At 44.1% G+C, this 23,438-nt stretch overlaps 1 protein-coding gene across 2 annotated transcripts in view; it reads left to right on the forward strand.

The window, feature by feature from the left end:
- Window positions 1-23,231, forward strand: part of LOC147444365 (protein NRT1/ PTR FAMILY 8.3-like) — a 62,208-nt gene extending 38,977 nt beyond the window's left edge. For both annotated transcript variants that reach the window (XM_086527005.1, XM_086527006.1), the window contains 3 exons: window positions 20,001-20,218; window positions 20,340-20,899; window positions 21,979-23,231. In XM_086527005.1, coding sequence (XP_086383131.1) covers window positions 20,001-20,218; window positions 20,340-20,899; window positions 21,979-22,876 — 1,676 coding nt within the window. In that variant the 3' untranslated portion in view covers window positions 22,877-23,231. The remainder of the gene's footprint in view (window positions 1-20,000; window positions 20,219-20,339; window positions 20,900-21,978) is intronic.
- The last annotated feature ends 207 nt before the right edge of the window (window positions 23,232-23,438 follow it).

The following is a 23,438-nucleotide window of genomic DNA, read 5'->3' on the forward strand; positions in this document are numbered from 1 at the left end:
TAAAAATTCTACTCAAACTTATTCATTAAAATTCCAATGTTCTGGAGGTACAACATCCCCTCCTTAGCGAAAGTTTACTCCTCCCGTTGTCGCCTAGCTGCCTATACAACTAGGTATGTCCATTGCATAGAAAGCACGACATGGACATTCCCACCGCATAGAAAGCAAGACGTGGGTTTCCACCGCATAGAAAGCAAGTCGTGGGTAGAGGCCCTAAGCTAGTAACTCTAGCTACTGCGAAATCATCGCGAGCCGCCCCCTGTGATCAGTAGGGGGATCAGGACTAGTTCAACATTGGAAATAGAATGAACATGTTGAGCTAAATTTTTCTTAGAGACATTCTTTCCTATTTCAAACAGTATATCCATCAACCATTCTTTCCTACTTAGAATTTAATATACAATTGAATTAAAATGCCGAGGTTTCCGTCGGATTTCTCCAACATGTTTAGGGATATGCTCTTTCCTAACTTATTGTATGCAATGTTAAATTAAACAACTTGAATAAAAATGTGACCTACCTCCTTCATTTCTTCGTCATTGGCCCGTAAGATGGCCGGTACTTGGTCGTCCATGAGAGCTTTTCCTTTCCCATTCACATTGCTTGTTCCCGCCTCGCGGTCGTGGGCATCACCGAAACGAGTTCTCTTTACCGGGGCCATTTTATACTCACTACTTAATTGACAAACTTGGAGAAAGAACTAATGTCCGAGAGTACCATAACAATCAAGATGACAGATTAGAATCACTGAACAATTCCTTTTATAAGAGGGGGTTAGATTTCCTTCAAGACATAGTAATTTATGGATAGTACCTTACTTGTTCTATGGGAATTGGCTCTAAAGTTAAACACTTGGCCTAGGTAATTAGGAATTTTAAATTTTTACTAATCAAATTACTAGAGGGGTGAATTAAACATGCTCAATCACCTTCCTAATGTGAGTAGAGAGATGTAGAATTACCATATGCATAGGTACGAAGATTTTTCCTTCCTAGTGGATTAATGACGGATTAATTTTTCTTAATTACATCCTAATCTATGAACAAATTGAGTCTAACTTAGTTATTCATACATTGTGTGGTAATAGGATGAAATTGACCAACTCCACATCATTACTGGCTTGACAATTATTTACTATGATGACTAGCGGGAGATTTCTTCTTACTAATCATGCATTAATCTAGGATTAGGAGAGGTTAATGGCTTGCATAATTAACTATTGGATGATGATTATGTAATAGACTAATGATATGGACAATTAGAGAGCAGCTAGGGTAATTTAGCTATGATTAAGCATAATAGTTGCGAGATTAGGAGAATGATAAAGAGATTTGTAGCAAAGCATAAAATAAATTGATATTACCGTGTGAAATCTACTCGAATTTTTGATCCAATGGAGTCCTCGAGATGAGAATCGGGCAGCACTTCCCTCCTTTGCTTCTTCTCCAAAAACTATGTGTACCGGCAACACCTCCCCAAGGTGTGTGTGTAAGTGTGTGTGTGTATTGAGTGGGTGTGTGAGCATATGTGTGTATGTGTGTGTGAGCACACTCTTAAATAGGCCCTCCCATGCTGAAAATCGACCTTGCTTACTATATGCATCTGAGAGCTACTCAACTCATGCATGGCAAGTCTAGTTACATGCCTACCAAGTGTCCAGTTAGCTAGTGTAACTGACTCTCACACTCTCTCTCAAGCATGGTAACTCTCCCACAACTCCCTAGTGATGAGAAGGCGCCCCCTAGCTGCTAAAGCAAGCTCTGAGTGGCCTGGGACCTATCCCACACAGCGTCGAGCCTCGGTGCCTCCCCGCACAATCTTAGGAAATTTTGGTTTTAGGCTAAAATGGGTCATATGAGTCGGAATTTTATGCCGTAAATTGCTATACTAAGCTCTAACTAAGGTGTATTTGTTCGAGTACCTGCCATATTTAGCACCCCCCGGGGTCCGAAAATGCATTTTTTTCAAATTCGGAGTACGGGTGCAATTTTCCGAGACGATCAAAACTAAACGGGTCGGGTGACCAAAAACTTACTATTTTTGGAATTTTTTCACGAAAATTATTTTAATTCACTTTTGGAAGCTTTATAACATTCTAAACATCATGGCACCGACAGAATTTGGAAAACTGCTAAAAATAGTAACTTTTTTAATTATTTCATTCCATGGTACAATGGTGCTCTTTTTGGTCGGGGTTAGAGACCTTACAAGTAGACTCACAAAAGTGCAAGATCACTGCTAATCTATACTTGACTGGATTGACTGAACCCTGCTGTGGTGTAGCTTGTCCACGGACACATAGGATTGGGATGTGTCACGTGACAAACAGGGCTGCCCGCTATCTGTATGTAGATGAGGTTGCTAATTACATTCAGAGGGATGGTGTCACCAACGTGTGACTACTATCTATCCTTTTTGTTGATTTCTTTCTTATTATCTATTTACTTTTACTTTTTGGAAACACCCCTCGGGAAATCTAACTGCCCTGCATTGCATAGCTAGTGTGGAACTGTCCAGAGGGAGTCCAGGCCTGAGGGCAAGAGAGCACTAAGGTTGGACAAGGACTATGGTTAGCCAAGTGGGGTCATTGACTAGCCAAAGTGGAATCCTTTGCTACAGAGGCTACATTTCAGTTCTGGATGTGGCCGCTGTGTACAAAGAGGGTCAGATGACCTAGAAAGATACAATGGCAGCATCTCCTAAAATTTAGGGAACTGCTATTTTGGGACCTGAAAATGTGTTGACGTCGTTATCTCCGGAATGACAAGGGGAACATTTTCTTACTCTGCCGTGAAGTCAACTGGGCAGCCGGTTGGGAGATTTTTAGGCGGCAACCCCGAAACGGGAAAATGCTTGTAAATGTGCCAAGTGGCACCTTCTGGTGCACTTGCCTCATGCAACAAGAAGTGGCGCTGAATTTAGGAGGGGGAGAGCCTCATTTTCAGATTTGTCACAGGTTAAGAGCTATGGAGTGCTTGCTTTCCCTCTTATGCACAGTGCGGTGCCAGGAGTGATGCCTTGCACGCTACGCACTGCCCTCTCTCTTCCCTTTGGCAGTATGTTATGCCCCTCTAGTGGGCTCTTCATTTGACCAATGTACAGTTGTGTGGGTTCATGCGCGATTGCCGAGGCAAGAGCCTCTTGTACAGGTACTGGATTAGCTAGCGGCTAACCCCCCCGCAGGTACAGGTGAATTCGGAGAGGTTTCACGTGAGAAATCTCGTCCGATTCAAAGGGCAAGTAGCCCTACAGGTGCGGGAGCTCGAGGACTTGCTACGGATGCGACCGGCACGCGAAACGGAGCCCGAAACAGTAAATTACAGCCTGCTGTGTATTTTTGCAGGTTTAGGGTTTTGGCCCTAAACGGACCCTAATACCCCCAGGAGGTTCGGGGACGCAAGGGGACCGCTGTACAGGTGATCTGGCGCATTTTCAGGGCTGAAAACAGAGAATTCAGCGTGCTGCAGATTCTCGCCAGGTTTTGCAAAGTGCCCGTATGCGTCGGGAAAGTTAGTCAATGCGTGGGAATACTGACTGTGAAGGGTTCTAGTACAGTTATGCTGCCGAAATCGGGCTGGAACAGTGGAAATTCAGCCGAGTTTGTGCGGGGCAGCTTGTAGGGAACCACAGCGTTTATTCCCTCTTTTGAACAATAAAGAAATACCGAAAGGGGCGCCTAAGTTAGGGGCCAATTGGTGTCTGTCTACTCATACAGGTGCAATCTAGCAGCCTGTATCCCTCTCCCCTTTGTTGTGTCTTGAAAGTACAGGTAAAATAGACGACTAATAATGGGTGAAAGCTAAATCAAGGTTTAAAGTAAAGTCCACCGCCCTTTTTGGATTGAACAGGCCGGTTTCATGGTTCCATCGACGGGATTAAATCACTTTTTCCCATAGAAGTGAGCCTTGGTCAGTTTTGGGCTTGAAGACACAGGGGATCATAGACCAGACACAGGGAATTGCAATTATGGCTGACAGACAAGATGATGTGACTGAAGAGGTTTCCTCTTCACAGGGTCAACAGACACATGAAGTGGGTGAGTCCTCAAGACCACCACAGACAAATGACGATATATTCAGGACCCAGTTGGCTACTGCTGTGGCTATGTTCACACAAGTAATGCAGAACCCGAGGTTTTTAGCCTTTCTGCAACCTCCTGTTCCGTCTCAGCAAGTTGGGCCACTGGATCATATTCAAAAGCCTGTTAAGCCTCGAGCACAGGTGATTCATACCGCACAATCAATGGAAACACTTGTACACTTGACGGAGAACATGCAGTCTCCACAACCTATGCCTAAGGTGCAAGAACAGGTGGCTGAGATGCCAGTCTTTCAAGCTGTACCAGTTCAGCCCGCCACCTTTCAGCAGCCTATAGCTGGTTCTAATGGGCAGGGAAGCAACCTACAGGCTATGCAGCAGGTCTTCCCACCACCTTCAGTACACCTTGGCTATTTTGGAGGTGGATCGGTATTCCAGAGCATGGCTGGTCATGCACCTGGAAATCAGTTTTACACGCCAGGAACAGTGTTTGGGGGTGCTCAAACGATGATGCCTAACCCCATGTACAGTGTCATGGGTATGCAACCAGGGTTTCAGAGCACTCAAGGGCCAATTTGGGATGCCACAGGCAAATTTTGGTATGGCTGGAATTACAAATCAGCAGCCAAATATGGCATTTCCAGGTCAAGTTAATAGCGGCCAAGGAACACAGATGAACCCTAACAATGTTCCCATGTTTCAGTCACTTCCATATGACAATTTAACGCCGCTGGAGAGGCCAACTCCGTACAAAGAAGGTGGCAAAGGTGTGTCTTTCACGACCTTTACAGGGTTTGATGACAAGAAGAAGGCTCTCTCATTCCTCCAGCAGTTTGACAAGGCCTATGCAGGGGGAAACTTTACAGAGGCTTCAAAGGTCCGCAAGGCAGCCACTTTCTTGACAGGGAATGCGGGACAATGGTGGACAACTTTATTGCTTCAAGGGCAAGCTCCGTCCACATGGATTTACTTCAAGCAGATTTTTGCAGCAGCATGGTTATCTGATGACTTTGAAGCAGATGTCATGACAGAATGGCACCAGCTAAATGTTGCCACTTGCAGAAATCTGGATGATTACAATCGGAAGTTTTGGAAAGCTCTACTTCCAGTAACTTCCTATAGGTTTGTGCCATTGACAGAACAGATTGAAAAATACTGTTGTGGCCTACCTAAAGGATTGAGAAAGTACTGTACGAAGACAAAAGTCACTACTTTGACGCAGCTCATCGAGGTAGCAAACACTGGCAATGGTTTGCTCAAGGGAGAAGATTGTGAATTTAACACTGGCGTCAAGGCAGGATCAGGCAAGAAAAATTCAGCCAAGAAGCACGCTCCCAATGAGGCTCCTAAAGGGACTCAGGAGTCAGCCAACGCAGGGAAAGATAAAGCTACGGCTGAATCAGAAAAAGGACCAGCGAAGAAATGGAAAAGACGTTTTCCTCGCAAGTCAGAAGAGCAAAAGAAAGTCCTGAGGACAGAGAACAAATGCTTTATATGTGAGCAGCCTGGCCACATTGCTTACAACTGTCCTACAAAGAAAAGGCCAGCTGATTCTGATGACAAGGAAGACAAGAAAGGAAAGAAGCCCATGGCTGGTCTAGTGCCAGATATGGTGGGCGACAAGCCAAATTCAGATGCAAGTGAGCTTTGCAGAGCATGGGGAAAGGTCAGGGATCAAACAGTGCTTATCTTCTTTGATCCAGGTGCCAAAGCCAACTTTATTTCCCCAGAATTGGCTTCAAAGTTGGGAATCAGACCTGAAGAGATGGGGTATACAGCAGAGGCAGGTTTGGCATGTCCTGGCTATACAGAGGCTGTGACGCCCATCATTGGAAAGTTGCGTCTACATATCAAGTCCTATGTAGATGCTGAAGAATTTTACATCATGCCACTGGACGGATGTGATGTGTTGTTAGGTATTCCTTGGTTGTTTCGTGTACAGGAAATCATGGATGCCTACAACAAAAAGATCACTGTACAGAGCAGGGGAAAGACTCATATTCTGGATGTAAAGCTTAAAGGGGAGTCTATTCCTACTGTATCAGCTTCTGCTATTACTTCTGTAATGAAAAAGCATCTTTCTGCGTACTTGGTTTTTGCACGTGAAGTGTCAGATTGTGATGAATCAAATTTATCTGTGCTAGATAAAGAAAGGTCAATGTTTTTACAACAGTATAGTGACTGTTTTTCCGATTCATTACCGTCTCAATTACCGCCAGAGAGACCCGAGGACCATGCGATAGATTTGGTGCCAGGCAGTAGCCCACCAAATAAGCCTCCGCACAGGGTTAGTGCGGCTCAGCAGAAAGAGATAATGGGCCAAGTACAGGAGCTGTTAGAAAAGGGGCTGATTCAGCCCAGTTCATCTCCATTCTGTTCTCCAGTGTTGTTGGTGCAGAAAAAGGATGGCTCATGGCGTATGTGCATCGACTACCGTGCACTGAACAAGAATACCGTCAAGAATAGGTTCCCTATACCTAGAATTGATGATATTATGGACAAATTAGAAGCAGCAGCTATGTTTAGTAGGATAGATCTAAAGAGTGGGTACCATCAGATCCGCATTAGATCAGAGGATGTGCACAAGACTGCTTTTAGAACGACGTTTGGCCTTTACGAATTTTTAGTGATGCCCTTTGGTCTCACAAATGCTCCTGCTACGTTCAATAGGATGATGGACAGAATTTTCCGTCCACACCAGCAGTTTGTTGGTACATTCTTTGATGACATGATAGTCTACTCAAAGAATGAAGAGGAGCATAGGCATCACTTGGCCATTGTGTTCAAAGAGCTACGCAGTCATAGGTTGCTCATCAATGCAAAGAAAAGTGAGTTTTTTCTGGAAGAGATTCACTTTCTGGGATACATTGTCTCAGGATGGTGTCAGAATGGATCCTGCAAAAGTTGAAGCGATCAAGTCATGGCCAAATTTGAAGACGGTGCATGATATCCGAAGCTTTTTGGGACTATGCTCCTATTACAGAAGGTTTATCCGAAATTTCTAGTAGCATTGGTGCAGTGCTAATGCAAGATGGCAGGGTAGTAGCCTATGAGAGCAGAATTTTGCAAGGGCCAGAGATGACCATGCATGTCTATGAGAAAGAGTTACTGGTTGTGATTCTCTTAAGTTGGAAACACTACTTGCTAGGTGCAGATTTCGTTGTCCAAACGGATCATCAAACCTTGCGATACTTCTTGACACAGACAAAGTTATCTGAGAAGCATATGCGATGGGCAAATATCTTGTCCATGTTCCATTTTCAGATTGTGCATGTGGAAGGCAAGAAGAATGTTGTGGCTGATGCCTTGTCAAGGAAGCCACAAATTTCAGCTGTGTCGATTCCTTATCATCATGAACTTGATGATATGAGAGAACAGTATGCAAATGATGAAGATTTTGCAAGGGTCTTCGAGCAACTAATGGATGGACAACGTCATGAACACTATCTTCTTAAAGACGGGTTCATGATGATGCATGGCAGATTGTGTGTCACAAAGCCATTGCGACGCAAAGTTATGGAAGAGAGTCATGTCCCACCGTATGCAGGGCATCGTGGTATCGATGCTACAGTTAAAGCGGTTGAGACATTCTTTATTGGCCTACATTGAGAAGGGATGTGGATGCCTTTGTGCGAGAATGCCTAATATGCCAAAAGGTCAAGTTTGACAAGCAAAAGGCACCAGGGTTATTGCAACCACTACCTATTCCAGATAAACCATGGGAAAGTATTGCTATGGATTTTATCTTTGATCTTCCCAGAACGCAGATAGGAAACGATGGTATTTGGACCATTATTTGCAGATTCAGCAAACAAGCTCATTTTATTCCTGTCAGGAAGAAGATAAAGCCAAATCAGATGGCACGCTTGTTTATGAGCAATATTTTCAAGTATCATGGCATGCCACAGTCGATTGTTAGCGACCGTGATCCACGCATGACAAGTTTGTTCTGGAGAGGCTTGTTTGAGAATATGGGCACTACGCTCAAATTCTCTTCGTCATTTCATCCTCAAACAGATGGGCAGTCAGAAGAGGCAAATTCTACTGTCCTAGATTTGCTGAAGTGCTATGTGTCAGAGCATAAAGGAAAGTGGGAGCAGTATTTGCCATTGGTGGAGTATGCATACAATAATACAGTGCATTCATCAACTGGCAAGGCACCCTTTGAGATAGTTGAAGGTGGCAAGAAAGTTCCTCCCATACTGCATACAAAGGACAAGATATTTGAAGCAGATAAGTATGTTCAGGACATGGATGAAATGTACAAGAAGGTCAAAGTGGCCTTAGAAAGGACTCAGGCAAAGCAAAAGAAAGCAGCTGATCGTCACCGTCGTGAAGTAGTATATTCACTTGGTGATTGGGTGCTTTTACGCTTTGAAAAGGCAAGGTTAAAGAAGATGAAGGGCAAGGAAAGACTGTTTCCAAAGCTGAGCATGCGTTACTATGGGCCTTTTCAAGTGTGCGACATAATCAGTGATGTTGCATATAGGCTGAAATTGCCTGACAGTTGGAAGATTCACGATGCGTTTCATGTGAGTCTTCTCAGACCCTATGTGGGTGATGTGCCAGAAGATATGCCAGCTAAAGATCAGCCGGAAGTCGAGGAACTTGACGAGATCTTGGTCCCTGAACAGATTTTGGCACACAAAGAAAGGAAAGTGAAAGGCAAGGTTGCTAGGCGTTACTTGGTAATGTTCAGAAACTATCCACCCATGGATGCTAAGTGGATGGAAGAAGGTGAACTTGCAGAGTCACCAACTGTGTTATCACTTTACCTGGAAGCCTTCGATTTGCAACCTACCTTGACCCCTTGAGTTTCAAAGCTACATGGATTGTCAGTGTGACAATGGCTTCTGAAACAAATGATGTACATGGTATTTAAAGTGAGCTCAAATCAAATACCTGTTACATGAATGTTAGAGCTGTACAGATTGTCAGTTTGGCAATTGCTCTTATGGAATGTCCAAAAGTTTGGTTAGTGCTATAGAAGTGAGTATTTCTTGTCAGTTTGTCAAGGATACAGTGATTGCTTCTATTGAAGAGTACATGTGTAACTGCATTCTTAGACTGTCGGTTTGGGTATGCTCGAAAGTGTTACGGGATCCAACGTGTACTATAAGACAGTGGCAAAATGTGCAGCTACCATTTTGTCATTGGAAAGTTAGTGACTCAAAGCAATGGCACAGTGCGAAGCTACCACTATGTCATTGGGACAGGGTTCACACGCAGGCAATACATGAGTCGACGAGGTGTTGAATACACCAGGGTTGACAATGAGCATGTATGTGTCGTACATGTGTCAACAGGTGTTGAATACATCAGTGTTGACTAGGAGCATGAACGACATAGATGCAAACGAGGACGTTTGAGATTTCAAGAGGGGGGTATGTCACCAGCGTGTGACTACTATCTATCCTTTTTGTTGATTTCTTTCTTATTATCTATTTACTTTCACTTTTTGGAAACACCCCTTGGGAAATCTAACTGCCCTGCATTGCATAGCTAGTGTGGAACTGTCCAGAGGGAGTCCAGGCCTGAGGGCAAGAGAGCACTAAGGTTGGACAAGGACTATGGTTAGCCAAGTGGGGTCATTGACTAGCCAAAGTGGAATCCTTTGCTACAGAGGCTACATTTCAGTTCTGGATGTGGCCGCTGTGTACAAAGAGGGTCGGATGACCTAGAAAGATACAATGGCAGCATCTCCTAAAATTTAGGGAACTGCTATTTTGGGACCTGAAAATGTGTTGACGTCATTATCTCCGGAATGACAAGGGGAACATTTTCTTACTCTGGCGTGAAGTCAACTGGGCAGCCGGTTGGGAGATTTTTAGGCGGCAACCCCGAAACGGGAAAATGCTTGTAAATGTGCCAAGTGGCACCTTCTGGTGCACTTGCCTCATGCAAGAAGAAGTGGCGCTGAATTTAGGAGGGGGAGAGCCTCATTTTCAGATTTGTCACAGGTTAAGAGCTATGGAGTGCTTGCTTTCCCTCTTATGCACAGTGCGGTGCCAGGAGTGATGCCCTGCACGCTACGCACTGCCCTCTCTCTCCCCTTTGGCAGTATGTTATGCCCCTCTAGTGGGCTCTTCATTTGACCAATGTACAGTTGTGTGGGTTCATGCGCGTTTGCCGAGGGAAGAGCCTCTTGTACAGGTACTGGATTAGCTAGCGGCTAACCCCCCCGCAGGTACAGGTGAATTCGGAGAGGTTTCACGCGAGAAATCTCGTCCGATTCAAAGGGCAAGTAGCCCTACAGGTGCGGGAGCTCGAGGACTTGCTACGGATGCGACCGGCACGCGAAACGGAGCCCGAAACAGTAAATTACAGCCTGCTGTGTATTTTTGCAGGTTTAGGGTTTTGGCCCTAAACGGACCCTAATACCCCCAAGAGGTTCGGGGACGCAAGGGGACCGCTGTCCAGGTGATTTGGCGCATTTTCAGGGCTGAAAACAGAGAATTCAGCATGCTGCAGATTCTCGCCAGGTTTTGCAAAGTGCCCGTATGCGTCGGGAAAGTCAGTCAATGCGTGGGAATACTGACTGTGAAGGGTTCTAGTACAGTTATGCTGTCGAAATCGGGCTGGAACAGTGGAAATTCAGCCGAGTTTGTGCGGGGCAGCTTGTAGGGAACCACAGCGTTTATTCCCTCTTTTGAACAATAAAGAAATACCGAAAGGGGCGCCTAAGTTAGGGGCCAATTTGGTGTCTGTCTACTCATACAGGTGCAATCTAGCAGCCTGTATCCCTCTCCCCTTTGTTGTGTCTTGAAAGTACAGGTAAAATAGACGACTAATAATGGGTGAAAGCTAAATCAAGGTTTAAAGTAAAGTCTACCGCCCTTTTTGGATTGAACAGGCCGGTTTCAAATGGTGATAGAGGAGCACAGTTGGCAGGGACATGGATCCCACTATTGTTATATGCTGATGATATTGTGTTGATTTCCGACTTTGTGGAGAGAATGCAGCATCATTTAGATGCTTTGTACACATCTGCCCACGATAGTGGATTGCCTGCTAACCTGGGGAAACCAAGGTTATGGTGTTTAACACCACACCACAGTGTGTCAGGAGGTCAGCACCTACGTTTACATATGGCCAGGAGACGGTGGAGTATGCAAATGCATACACCTATCTTGGGGTAGCCTTTAGTGGACCGACATTTTCATTGAGCAAAGGAACAGAGACTAGATTGATGAGAGCTTATGTAGCCTTGGGAGGTTTGGAGAAGATGTGTTGATAGGTTTAGTTTCAAGAACCTCAGCTATGCTCTATGGGGTTCAGATTTGGGGGCTTTTAGTGGACCATGAAGGCAGATCTGGTCGCACTGATGGATAGAGATATATGGAGAGGCCTCTAGTCTCTATGATCTCTCGGATGATTCGGGCTAAGTCCTCAGTGCCACATGAGATTATTCGAGCTGAGCTAGCTGCCCCCCCTCTCGTAGTTGAGGCCCTTACTAGATCAGTTTCCTTCATGCATAATTTATGGGACCTCCCAGAGACAAATATGCTCGACTAGCCCTTGAGTCATCCCGACAACTAGCGCTATAGGGGAGTACAACATGTTGGAGCGGGGAGATGACATCATGGTTTCAGTCACATCGCTTCAGCATTGATAGACTGTCTCCGTTTCAGTACTCCTTGGATGCACCCTCCCTTTCTCTCACACGCACTAGACTTATACGCCAGGATTTGATTCGACTAGATACCAGAAGCACATGGATACAGTTGGTACAAGAGTTGGGCACGAAGATGGCTTTCTATAGAGCACATCTCCTCCAACTAACAGAGGATGGATATATGATCAGACCGGCCTATATGGACACTCATTTATCCTATGTGATACGGTGTGCTATTGGTCAGATGCGCACATCATCGCATCGGCTAGAGATTGAGACTGACAGATTTAGGAGAGTACCAATAGAAGCCAGGATATGCCAGTTGTGTCATACAGAGTCAGAGACAAAGTGGCATTACATTTGTCAATGTCCGGTATACTATGAGATATGGGCCACTTTCACTCTCTATTCAGAGAGGGCTTTGGATCGTTGGCTAGAGTCATGAGATATCAGGATTAGAGATGCCTTGGGTTGTTTTTGCTAGAGCCGCGCAGACACATGGAAAGTCTCTTGAGGAGTCTAGGTAGTGGGAGACATTCACAGAGGGAGATCACTGACTTCTTTAGAGCAGGGACTCAGCAGCCGGATGAACATGCTTCACAACAGACTTCAGAGCCCACTTCTACCAGAGGTATATTATTGGACAGAGCCATTGAGCTTGGGAGAGCTGGACGGCCACGTCTACGGGGGCGACCAACCACGACTTCAATGGAGGCTCCACCAGAGAATCAAGACTATCCTAACACGACATGGGAGACGTCCACTACGGCTATTTACAGAGGCGGACATTGACGAAGCTCTTCAGTGACCGATGCAATACTTTCTTGGACAACGTTCGATGTCGGGCATCCTCGGGCATGGATGATGATGATGATGATTTACAGTCTGACAATTTTAGTCTTTTAGTCTAGTCTTTCACTTTACTTCATTTTATTTTTGTACCCAGACATTGAATTAGATCCACAAGGATTGTATCAGTTTGGTCTCATAGGTCATTTTGGCCTTTTGAAGACGTTTAAGATAACATTTAATCTCTCTCTCTCTCTCTCTCTCTCTCTCTCTCTCTCTCTAGTTGCTTAGCTAACATCTAGCAGCTTAGGATTCTATAGTATCTTTATTTTGTTACTTAGACTTTGTATTAGATCCACCACATTGTAAGTTTCTGGTCTCATAGGTCTCTCTCTCTCTCTCTCTCTCTCTCTCTCTCTCGCGCGCGCGCAAATAGGAATGCCTGATGTATGGGTCAAGTTACAATTGAAAATATGCTTTTAAAATTGCAATGGATACCCATGGAATGCGGGGGTTGGCATTGATGAACTAACAAGCAAAGCCGATGTTGTACTTCTTGTTGAGACTTGGGAGCATGATACACAAAGGATTAACAGATTGGAGAATTACAATGTACATTCATTGATGTGGTCAAAGAATCTAAAGCAATGAAGAGGGTAAGGAGGAGTAGCATGTATGATTAAGAAAGGATTGGAAAATTTTGTATCGATTGTGAAAGATGACAAGTACAAACGTTATGTATTGCTGTAAATTATGACACCAAAAAGATTACCTATTTTTGTAGCCGGTTGCTACATTCCTTATCATGATTCCCCTTTTATGCTTGCATGGATAGAGATTAGCCATTTTTTGATTAAGAAGAGGACATTGCTTATTTCAAAGGCGAAGGTGATGTTATTGTCTTTGGGGATATGAATGCTCGCACAAAAACATTGAACATGATACTCAACAATTTATGGATGCAAGACATAAAGTAGTGGTTTGGGAGATGGGATGCATTACACTTGTTACATGATGCCTCAATTGACTCGCAAGTGAATGAAGCTTTTCTACAATGCAAATGTATTACGGCTTGCGAGGAATTCGGGGTTCACGCTTCATACATTACACCACCTATATTGCCCAGTGATATGCACTATCGCAACCATTCGGCTTAGCTCCCACTCCCTTCGATGTGAGACAGGGCGTCGAGGCAGTGGAGAAGAGTCAAATTGACTATGTATATTATGCTCATTGCAAGTTCGAGAGTCTGAGTACCACACACTATGTCACGTGCACATCTAACCCTATGTGTATGTGGACAAGCTACTTCATAACATGGGTTTAATTTAGTTCAGTGAGCATAGCTTAGGAAGTATTCTGGCTCTTTTGTGAGTCTGTTCGCAGACTGTGCATGTCCAGACACTTAGAATAGATGCATATCCTTTGGTTGCACACAACATGATCATCAGATTTCCATCAGAACCCATCAGGAGCATTTATACAGTGCACAGAACCTACTTTTCCTATTTTAGCCATTTTCACTTAATATCTTTAAGTGACTTTTGTTGGGAAACTGGGTAGGGCAATTTGACAAGCAAGTATATAAGAAAACCTAGCGCTAGCACTTTCTCGCAGAAGAGGCAGCAGGAACACTTTGTTCAACAGGCACCTTCTCAGCAAGAAACCCCCCCCCCCCCCCCCCAAAAGACTAGCCTAGCGTTTTTGCCAAGATCAACCAACGTTTTCATCAACAGCAAAGCCCTGGCGTTTTTGCATTGCAGATCAGTTCGGTAGTAGTAGGTTCCAGCAAGTAGCCTAGCGTTTTGCATTTGCAAGCCAATCTGGCGACATTAGGACAACATTCAGCCCTAGTGTTTTTGCATCAGCATGACTAGCGTTTTGCAGATTCATCGTGACAAGACCCAGAATAGCACCAACGTTTTCAATTTTCAGCTTCAAGACTCCGCAGTAGAACCCCCGAACCTCATAGATCTCACCTTCCCGCAGAAAATCCTCGCCGCACGGTCAGATAAGCCACAGTTTGTAGTTTCAGCCCGGAAAACACAGATTTCAGCATCTGCGTTTTCAGCGCGTCGTCGTTGCATTGTCATCATCGACATCGTCACCGACATAGAGTCAGAATTCAGCAGATAAAGATTTGTAGATTTCGGCCATTAGCGTTTTCAGATTTCAGCCCATCTCGTCGTCGTCCTCATCGTCGTGGACATCGTCGGCAAGTCCAAGCATTGTAGAGATTTGTGCAATCAATAGTAGACCGCTCTCGCCATAGAGAGTGGGGCCTTTAGAGGAGGGTTTTTGATAACATTCTGGTGTCGTATTCTTCTCTCTCTACCTCTCAGTCTCATCACCTTCATTCACAGTGTTCACGACTTTGTTTGTGTCCATTGCACTCTCTCACTAAAGGAACGGAAGGCTCTCCCTTCCGTAAGTACAAGGAAACTTGAGCATAGTTCGGAGCACTCATCTTGAGCAAAGTTCAACATTCACTTCCGCTGCACCTAACATTGGTATCAGAGCTTTGGCAGTGTTCTGTATCACTCAAGGAAAGAACCACATAATTTTTTTTTTTGCTTGTTGCGGTTGCACTTAACCCAAGTCCTCTTGGGTGTGTCGATTCCTAATCGTGTTTTTGAAGAATGACAAGAAACCCAAAAAAGAAGGGCTTGTCCAGTCTCCCCTTGTGACTCTTTTCACTCATTGAGAGCGGACCGTGCACTTAGCGGCCGGCCAATCGACGTGAGGTGGGAAACAGCAACCTTGGTGTGAGCACAAGGCCACCAAGGGGTGCGCTCGCAGAAAAGAGAAGAGCTCGGGTAAAGAGAAGATTCTTCTTTAACACAGGTTGCAAGCTAAAGAAGAACCTTAAGAACCTCAAGATTGAAGATCCTCAAGAACCCAAGAACCCAAGACCCATACGAACCCAAGTTCCTTGTGAACTTAAGAACCAAAGATCTCAGTGTATGGTCATCACCCGAAGCGGAATGGATACTTTGCATGAAGGTGATGAGCATGAAGAAGGTGAAGAAGAATTTTCCCCACCAAGAGGTTTTTCCGACCCTCCCCCTTCCCCATCTACGCCACGGTTTGCACCAAATCCTATGGAGGCTTTGGTCAAGTCGATGATGGACATGATGGCACAACAAGAAGCGAATCGCGTTGCCTTGGAACGCGAGTGCGAAGCGCGCAAAGAAAGAAAGGTTGCCTTGGAGCGTGAGTGTGCTTGGCAGCCGAAGACAGACGAGCGGCCTTGGAGGCAAAGCGTGAGGTACAGAGAGACCTATGCATGCAAGAGTTGGTCTGACACGCTCTCACCTCGAAACCCGAGCCAGCCAAAGATGTTGGTAGTTCATCAAGTGACGCAAGCCTTGATTCGGACTCCAACAACCCCGTCACAGAGAAGATCACGTTCAATAAGTATGATGGTAAGATGGATGCTACGATTATTAATTCTTGGTTGCATCAATTTAATGCTTATTTTGCGACAACTAAGAAGACAAGAAATAGCAAGGTTTTGACGGCAGCTATATACCTTGCCGGTGATTCCATTAATTGATACCACACATGGCAAGAGGCAGAGTTGACCGCGCACCTAGAGGAAGCCGAGGAAGGCACGGCCCTTTCCTTCAATTGGACCGACTTCCAAGACAAGCTCAAGGCGCGGTTTATGCCACCACAATACCTAGCACGGTTGAAAGACGATTGGCGTTGTCTCAAGCAAAACGGTATGCCTGTTATGTTTTTTCTAATCGTGTTTTGCAGCTCGGCACCCAATTATGCAAATCGGATATGAGCGCAATGAGGCTTTTATTTTCGGGTTGGACGACTATATCAGGTTTGATGTCGAAGTCCTCGACCCAATCGATCTCAACAAGGCGGTAGCGATTGCTCTCGCATAAAAGATGAAGCACAACAAGAGAAAACCTAAGGAAATTAAGACTTCTCTAAGTACCACTCAGACTTCTCAGAATTGTAAGAACGGTAAGAATGGTAGGAATGGTAACACTTCTAACCAATCTTCATCTAGTCTTCAGAAAAGAACTCTCCAAATGAACCTAAGGGTAAAGCTAACACAATTGCTAAACCTAAGCTCACTCCAGATGAAAAGGCAGAACAAGGAATTTTAGGAGGATACATTACATCGGAAGAACAAAGCATTTATTCTAAGGAAGGTCGTTGTTTTCATGGTTACATCAAGGGTCACATAAAAAGAACATGTCCTAAGCTTGAATCTAATGAATCTAAAGAACCCACAGGACCCACTTCCTCTATCAATGCAATAAATGAGAACACGAGTGTGACCCAAGTCCTCCCATTGATGAGTCTCTCAGTAAGTGTTATGGTCACGTGAAGGGTCAGCGTTTTGTCATATTGTTTGACCCATGGAGTATGCATGATTTGATTAGTGACTCTCTTGTCGAAAGAGCTTGCTTGGAGATTCACAAGGCATCTCCTTTCGAGGTGTCAGGCTTCTCTCCCGGTATGGACTCTCTCATCACGCAAGAGTGCCTTGATGTTTTGTTTACTATTCAACAAGTGTCCTAGAAAATTTATAGTCTCTCCTCTTTCAGGATGTGATATGCTTTTGGAAATTCGATGGTTTCGTGAGCATAACCCTCTCATTGATTGGGTGGAAAATACTTTCACTTCAATGCAAAGAGTGACTCTCCCATTGTCATTCATGGGGAGCAAGTTGTTCATTCTTCATCTCTCATTTCTAATGTGCAGGTAAAGATTGAAAAGAATCCGGAAAAGGAGACTCTCTCAGTCTCTTCTTTTCCAAAACACGACACACATGATTTGCATGATAATGATAAGCATGATGATTTGCATGATCAAGATGTGATTATTCACAAGTATGATGATTTGCAGGAAGAAGCTGTGATTGTTCACAAGGATGATGGTTTAGTCGATACTTTGTCTAGTAAAGCTAACCTCATTGCAGATTCGATCGATCACGAAGAACCGCTCTTGGCTCTCGAGTCTAGGTCTAAAGAACCCTCATAGGAAGTATTATGTGTACGAATGATTAGTCAGCACGCATTGTTCGAGTGTTTCATTCGTGATGCTTTCCTATATTTTAATCACCGTCCTTGTGTGATCCCTTTTCATAGGCTTGGCATATTGCACGATGAACACGATTCACTCATGAATGAGCACGGATGTATGCGGATTACTCATGAAAAGATGAAATGTTTGCACCCAAGGAATTCACATTCCATGTCTCTTCCTTGGCATGAGACAATATCAGAAAGACCACAAGAAGGATTGAACATCAAGCATGGGCATTTCCATTGTGATTTGCCACAGTTTATTGATTTAGATCCAAAAGGCAAGTTTCGATCTCACTGTTTTCGTGTGTTTATGAACGGTTTGGCACTCCGTCTATATGTTCATCTACATTGCATACACAGTCTTTAAAGAAGACTATAATTTTTCCAGTCACTTTACATGGAATGGGTATGTTCATGTTTTTGTGTTGAAAGTGGTTTCAAGAATTTTCATCCTCGGAGATTCTTGAAGAAGGTAGACACATGACTATGGACAAAGATGAAGCATTGAAGGAGCCACAGAGGACTTTGTGTGGCTTTCGGCGCGGCCCAAAGAAGCAAGCGTTGCAGATCTTTATGAAGTTCAAGTATCGCATGACCCACGCATTAGAGTGGGCCGGCGAAGAGTCCTTTCCAAGGTTCCAGATGCTGTTGGCGATCTCCCTCGACGCCATACAATTCGGTACCAATACCTCACTTTGAAAAGGAGGGGATGTCACGTGCACATCCAATCCTATGTGTATGTGGACAAGCTACTTCATTCAGTTCACTTCAGTCAACCTAGCTTAGGAAACGTTCTAGCACTTTTGTGAGTCTGTTTGTAGACCGTGCATGTCCGGACACTTAGAATAGATGCATATCCTCTGATTGCACACAGCATGATGATCAAATTTCCATCAGAACCCATCAACAGCATTTTTACAGTGCACAGAACCTGTTTTCCCTATTTTAACCATTTTTCACTTAATATTTTTAAGTGACTTTTGTTGGGAAACTGGGTAGGGCAATTTGACAAGCAAGTATATAAGAAAACCTAGCGCTAGCACTTTCTGACAGAAGAGGCAGCAAGAACACTTTGCTCAACAGACACCTTTTCAGCAAGATCCCCCCTCCCCAAAGACCAGCCTAGCGTTTTTGCGAAGATTAGCCAGCATTTTCATCAACAGCAAAGCCCTGGCGTTTTTGCATTGCAGATCAGTCCGGCAGTAGCAGGTTCCAGCAAGTAGCCTAGCGTTTTGCATTTGCAAGCCAATCTGGCGACAACAAGACAACATTCAGCCCTAGGGGTTTTTGCATCAGCATGACCTCCTAGCGTTTTGCAGATTCATCGCGACAAGACCCAAAATAGCATCAGCGTTTTCAGTTTTCAGCTTCAAGACTCCGCTGTAGAACCCCCGAACCTCGCAGATCTCACCTTCCCGCCGCAGATCCTCGCCGCACGGTCAGATCACCCACAATTTGCAGTTTCAGCCTAGAAAACGCAGATTTCAGCATGTGCGTTTTCAGCGCGTCGTCGTTGCATCATCTCATCGACATCGTCACCGACATAGAGTCAAAATTCAGTAGATAAAGATTTGCAGATTTCAGCCCTTAGTGTTTTCAGATCTCAGCCCATCTCGTCGTCGTCCTCATCGTCGTCGACATCGTTGGCAAGTCCAAGCATTGTAGAGATTTGTGCAATCAATAGTAGACCGCTCTCGCCATAGAGAGTGGGGCCTTCGAAGGAGGGTTTTTGACTAACATTCTGGTGTCGTATTCTTCTCTCTCTACCTCTCAGTCTCAACACCTTCATTCACAGTGTTCACTTTGTTTGTGTCCATTGCACTCTCTCACTAAAGGAACGGAAGGCTCTCCCTTCCGTAAGTAAAAGGAACCTTGAGCACAGTTCGGAGCACTCATCTTGAGCAAATTTCAACATTGACTTCCGCTGCACCTAACACACTACTAGAGTGCTCAGCTTTTGGTCACATTTGAACTTGGTTCCCTCACATTTTTAGCCATGACTTAGACCTACATGCTTCCTCTCCCAACCACAATGTGGGCTCTCCATTGTGACTTTCATCATTGCAATGCTGGAGCATCGAGAGTCACTCATCAGCCACACACGTACTACATCACATGTAACTTTGGTCCCATAGGTCATATTTGTCCTCCGAGGACGATAATAAAATCTCTCTCTCTCTCTCTCTCTCTCTCTCTCTCTCTCTCTCTCTCAATAACTCAGACTTTAAGATTTAGTATCTTGATATTGTGAGTGGAAGCTCTTCATAGGGGTGTCCGTTCTCTAAAGCGACATTGGCATTACCATCAGATCAGACTGCACTATTGGGTGTAATATATGATCAAGGCTCCTCCTCTCTCCTATACATGTGGCACAAACTCCATGATGCTCAAGTAAAGGATGCTCTTAATACTCAAATTGTTTTTGCCCAGTGCATAAGAAATGTAAAATTTAACATATGGTTTGGATAATCAGATTGAAGAAAAGTTTTGGTGATTTGAAACAGGTTATGAATTTATGGAAAGAGCTGCATACTATGGCATCACAGCAAATCTTGTCTTGTATATTAAAACGGAGTTGCATCAGGGAAGTGCGTCAGCAACTGAAAGTGTCAATGATTGGATGGGAGCAACCACATTGCTCCCTATTTTTGCGGCCTTTCTTGCAGATGCTCATCTCGGAAGATATTGGACTGTTGTTTATTCCTCTGCCTTTTATGTTCTTGTAAGTGAGGAGCAGTCACAAAAAATGGCTTACGGATTGTTGTGCTTCAACAAGTCTATTCTATGTTATAAGCAACATAGACATGTTGAGAAAATGAGCTCTTCTGTTTCTCATGTCACAGGGGTTACTTATGTTGACTCTTTCAGCATCTCTTACAGCTCTGCGGCCTGGTACTTGTTCTGGCAATTTAAGCTGCCCCAATGCAACCTCTTTTCAGCTAGCATTCTTCTATATCTCTCTATACTTGGTTGCTGTTGGTACAGCTGGTGCGAAACCATGCCTTGAAGCTTTTGGTGCAGATCAGTTTGATGAAGTTTATCCGAGTGAAAGAAATAGTAAAAGCTCATTCTTCAGTTGGTGGTACTTCGGAATTGCCTCAGGTGCTCTTGTGAGTTATACAGTCATAGTGTACATTGAAGACAACGGAACGTCAGGGCTTGGCTATGGCATACTCGCAATTTTGATTACATTAGCAGTGGTTCTTTTCGGAGTGGGTACCCCAGTCTATCGAAACAGGATCCCATCTGGAAGCTCGTTAGTTGGCCTTTTCCAGGTGCCAATAGCAGCTGCAAGAAAGTGGTATATAGAGGTACCTGATGATCTTTCACTCCTTTATGAGGTGGATGAGGAGAAAGCATCACAAAATAGGCAAAAGAAGCTCTTACATACAACTGGGCTTGGGTACGCTCTCTAAGTGGTTTTCTCTCAATTGTTCTTATTGTTATTTTTCACTTGTTTGAATTTTAATCTTTGATCTCTATTATGCACAAGTGATGAATGCCACTTTGGTCTTCCCACCGTAGCCATCACATGTAAGTGAGTGTCTACATTTTGCATGCAAGGATGGTTTTAGAGAGCTCAGGTTGTTGTCATATACCTGAAGATTGAGCTAGGAGCTACAAGTGAGGCCCACATTTGCAGACTATCCCAGTACACCAATTTGAGACAACGGTGCATATTGTACGCTGATATCCTGGCGATTGAAGGGAGTACCCATATTAGTACGTCCACAGCGTCTAATGAGAATTTACGACCAGCTCTTACCTTGAGCAACCTCCTCATTCATGCCTTGGAGACATATTGTCCACACAAATGCCTACTGGAGGATTCACAGTTGAGATGACTGTAAAGCTTAAATCTAGGCAATGTCTGAGACTGCTCCAGGGCTTTGGTCACAAACAGATTGATGAGGCAGGAGAGTCTCAGCAACTAATACCAAACCGGTAGATCTTGGAGTGGGCGTGTCATGCATACTGGCACAACTATATTATATAGCGAGCTTGCGGTGGTGTAGATGGGGGAAGGTAGCTGTACACGCGGCCATTCAGCTCTCACTATTTTCTCCTATTTATTTTCTTCTCTATGATACAGCAAATTGACGTTTTCTAGACTGGCTTTTGTCTTGTGGGCTAATTGTAGATTTCACTTTGATCTCTGTTTGAATGCTCTCTTTTTTCTTGGACTTGTATACCTCTTTTCTAGATCTATTTTGATTGTTTTTACAATTGTGATTTTTGATCCAACCGTTTGTGGCTTTTTTGAGGCTCTTGCACTGTTATCAGTGGTTTTTCTGCAGATAATGTCTATTTTGGGAGCAATAAGCACGGAGTGCTGCAGTGATTAATAGGCCTTTGAGGATTCAAATGCAATATGTTCTGCATTAATTTTAGATGTTATTTAGGGTGTGAGAGCTTCAATGGTTGTTGGACGACAAAAGAATGGTGAATGGTGCTTACGTTACAAATGAATGTAATATGCAGGTTCCTTGACAAAGCAGCAACGGTGAGGCAGCCTAAATTAAAGGGAGAGATTCTATGCCGAACGAGTAAAGAAAGTTCTGAGTTTAGAAATGGAGTCGGCAACCCATGGAGACTTTGCACTGTTACTCAGGTTGAAGAAGTAAAACTGATCGTTCGAATCTTTCCTATATGGCTAACCACCATTGTGTATGGGTTGTTTTTTGCACAATCAACCACTTTTTTTATACAGCAAGGTGCGACAATGGATAGAAGTGTTGGCTCCATATTCATTATCCCTTCGGGATCATTACTTACATTCTCCTCTCTTGTGATTATTGTGATGCTACCCATCTATGAAAAAGTGCTGGTTCCATTGGCAAGGCGGTTCACTGGTCATAACCAGGGTTTGACATTGCTGCAAAGATTAGGTGTGGGGTTCTTTCTGTCCGTTGTGTGTATGGTGAGTGCGGCTTTGGTGGAGACAAAACGGCTGAAAATTGTAGAGGAGTATGGATTGCAGGGCGATTCGAGTGCAACTGTGCCAATGAGTGTGTTCTGGTTGACTCCACAATTTATTATATTTGGCATGGCAGACGTTTTTGCGATTATAGGAGAGCAAGAGTTCTTCTACGATCAAGTTCCGGAGTCTATGCGGAGCGTGGGAATGTCCTTTTACTTACTATCTCTTGGGCTGGGAAGTTATCTAAGCAATGCTCTTATTAGTGTTATCAGTATTATAACGAGTTCAGGAGGAAATCAAGGCTGGTTTGTTGATAACCTTAATGAGTGCCGTCTCGACTACTTCTATTGGTTCTTGGTGGCTGTATGTGCTCTCAACTTTGGTGTGTTCCTTGCATTGTCATGGAGTTACACATACAAGGCAGTGCAAAAGACAAGGCCCATTGCTCTTAGTTACTGAATTCAGGCCTTACATTTCAAAGCCATCTTCATTGAGTTTGCTTGAGCTAAATTGGCAAAGAAGTGCATACCCAAATGTATTACACATTGCGCCAAATTCAGACCGTGTAACGTACCCAACCATTGTGCTGTAGGGGACTTTGTGTAAAAGGATCTCTTTGCTGGCTTTGCAAACCGCTGCCATCGTTACCCACAGTTTCTCAACCCTTGTAATACGCAGAAGCCCGCTTCAGATTTTAAATTGCATCAAGTGGACAAAAGATGAGACTCATTGAGCTCAACTTAAAGAATTTTATTCTGATTAAAATAAGAACCATGGGATTGGCAGAAATATATCCTCTAGCACATTTGTTGGAGGTATCGCGTACCCAACAAAAATCAAAAGCTTTATGGTGGCCATTTTAGCTATACAAGTCTGAAGTAGTCCACGTCGAACCATCTCAATGCAATAAGCCAGAACATGAATTTTTACTGCTACATATCCATGGTTCCCTTGCTGGCTGCCCCGAAGCCTATGTCTACAATTTTCTTCCTGGAGTTACATAACCATACCTAGCTGTAGT

The sequence above is a fragment of the Adiantum capillus-veneris genome, chromosome 13, assembly GCF_014529385.1.
Source record: "Adiantum capillus-veneris isolate H3 chromosome 13, ASM1452938v2, whole genome shotgun sequence".
NCBI classification, from domain to species: domain Eukaryota; kingdom Viridiplantae; phylum Streptophyta; class Polypodiopsida; order Polypodiales; family Pteridaceae; genus Adiantum; species Adiantum capillus-veneris.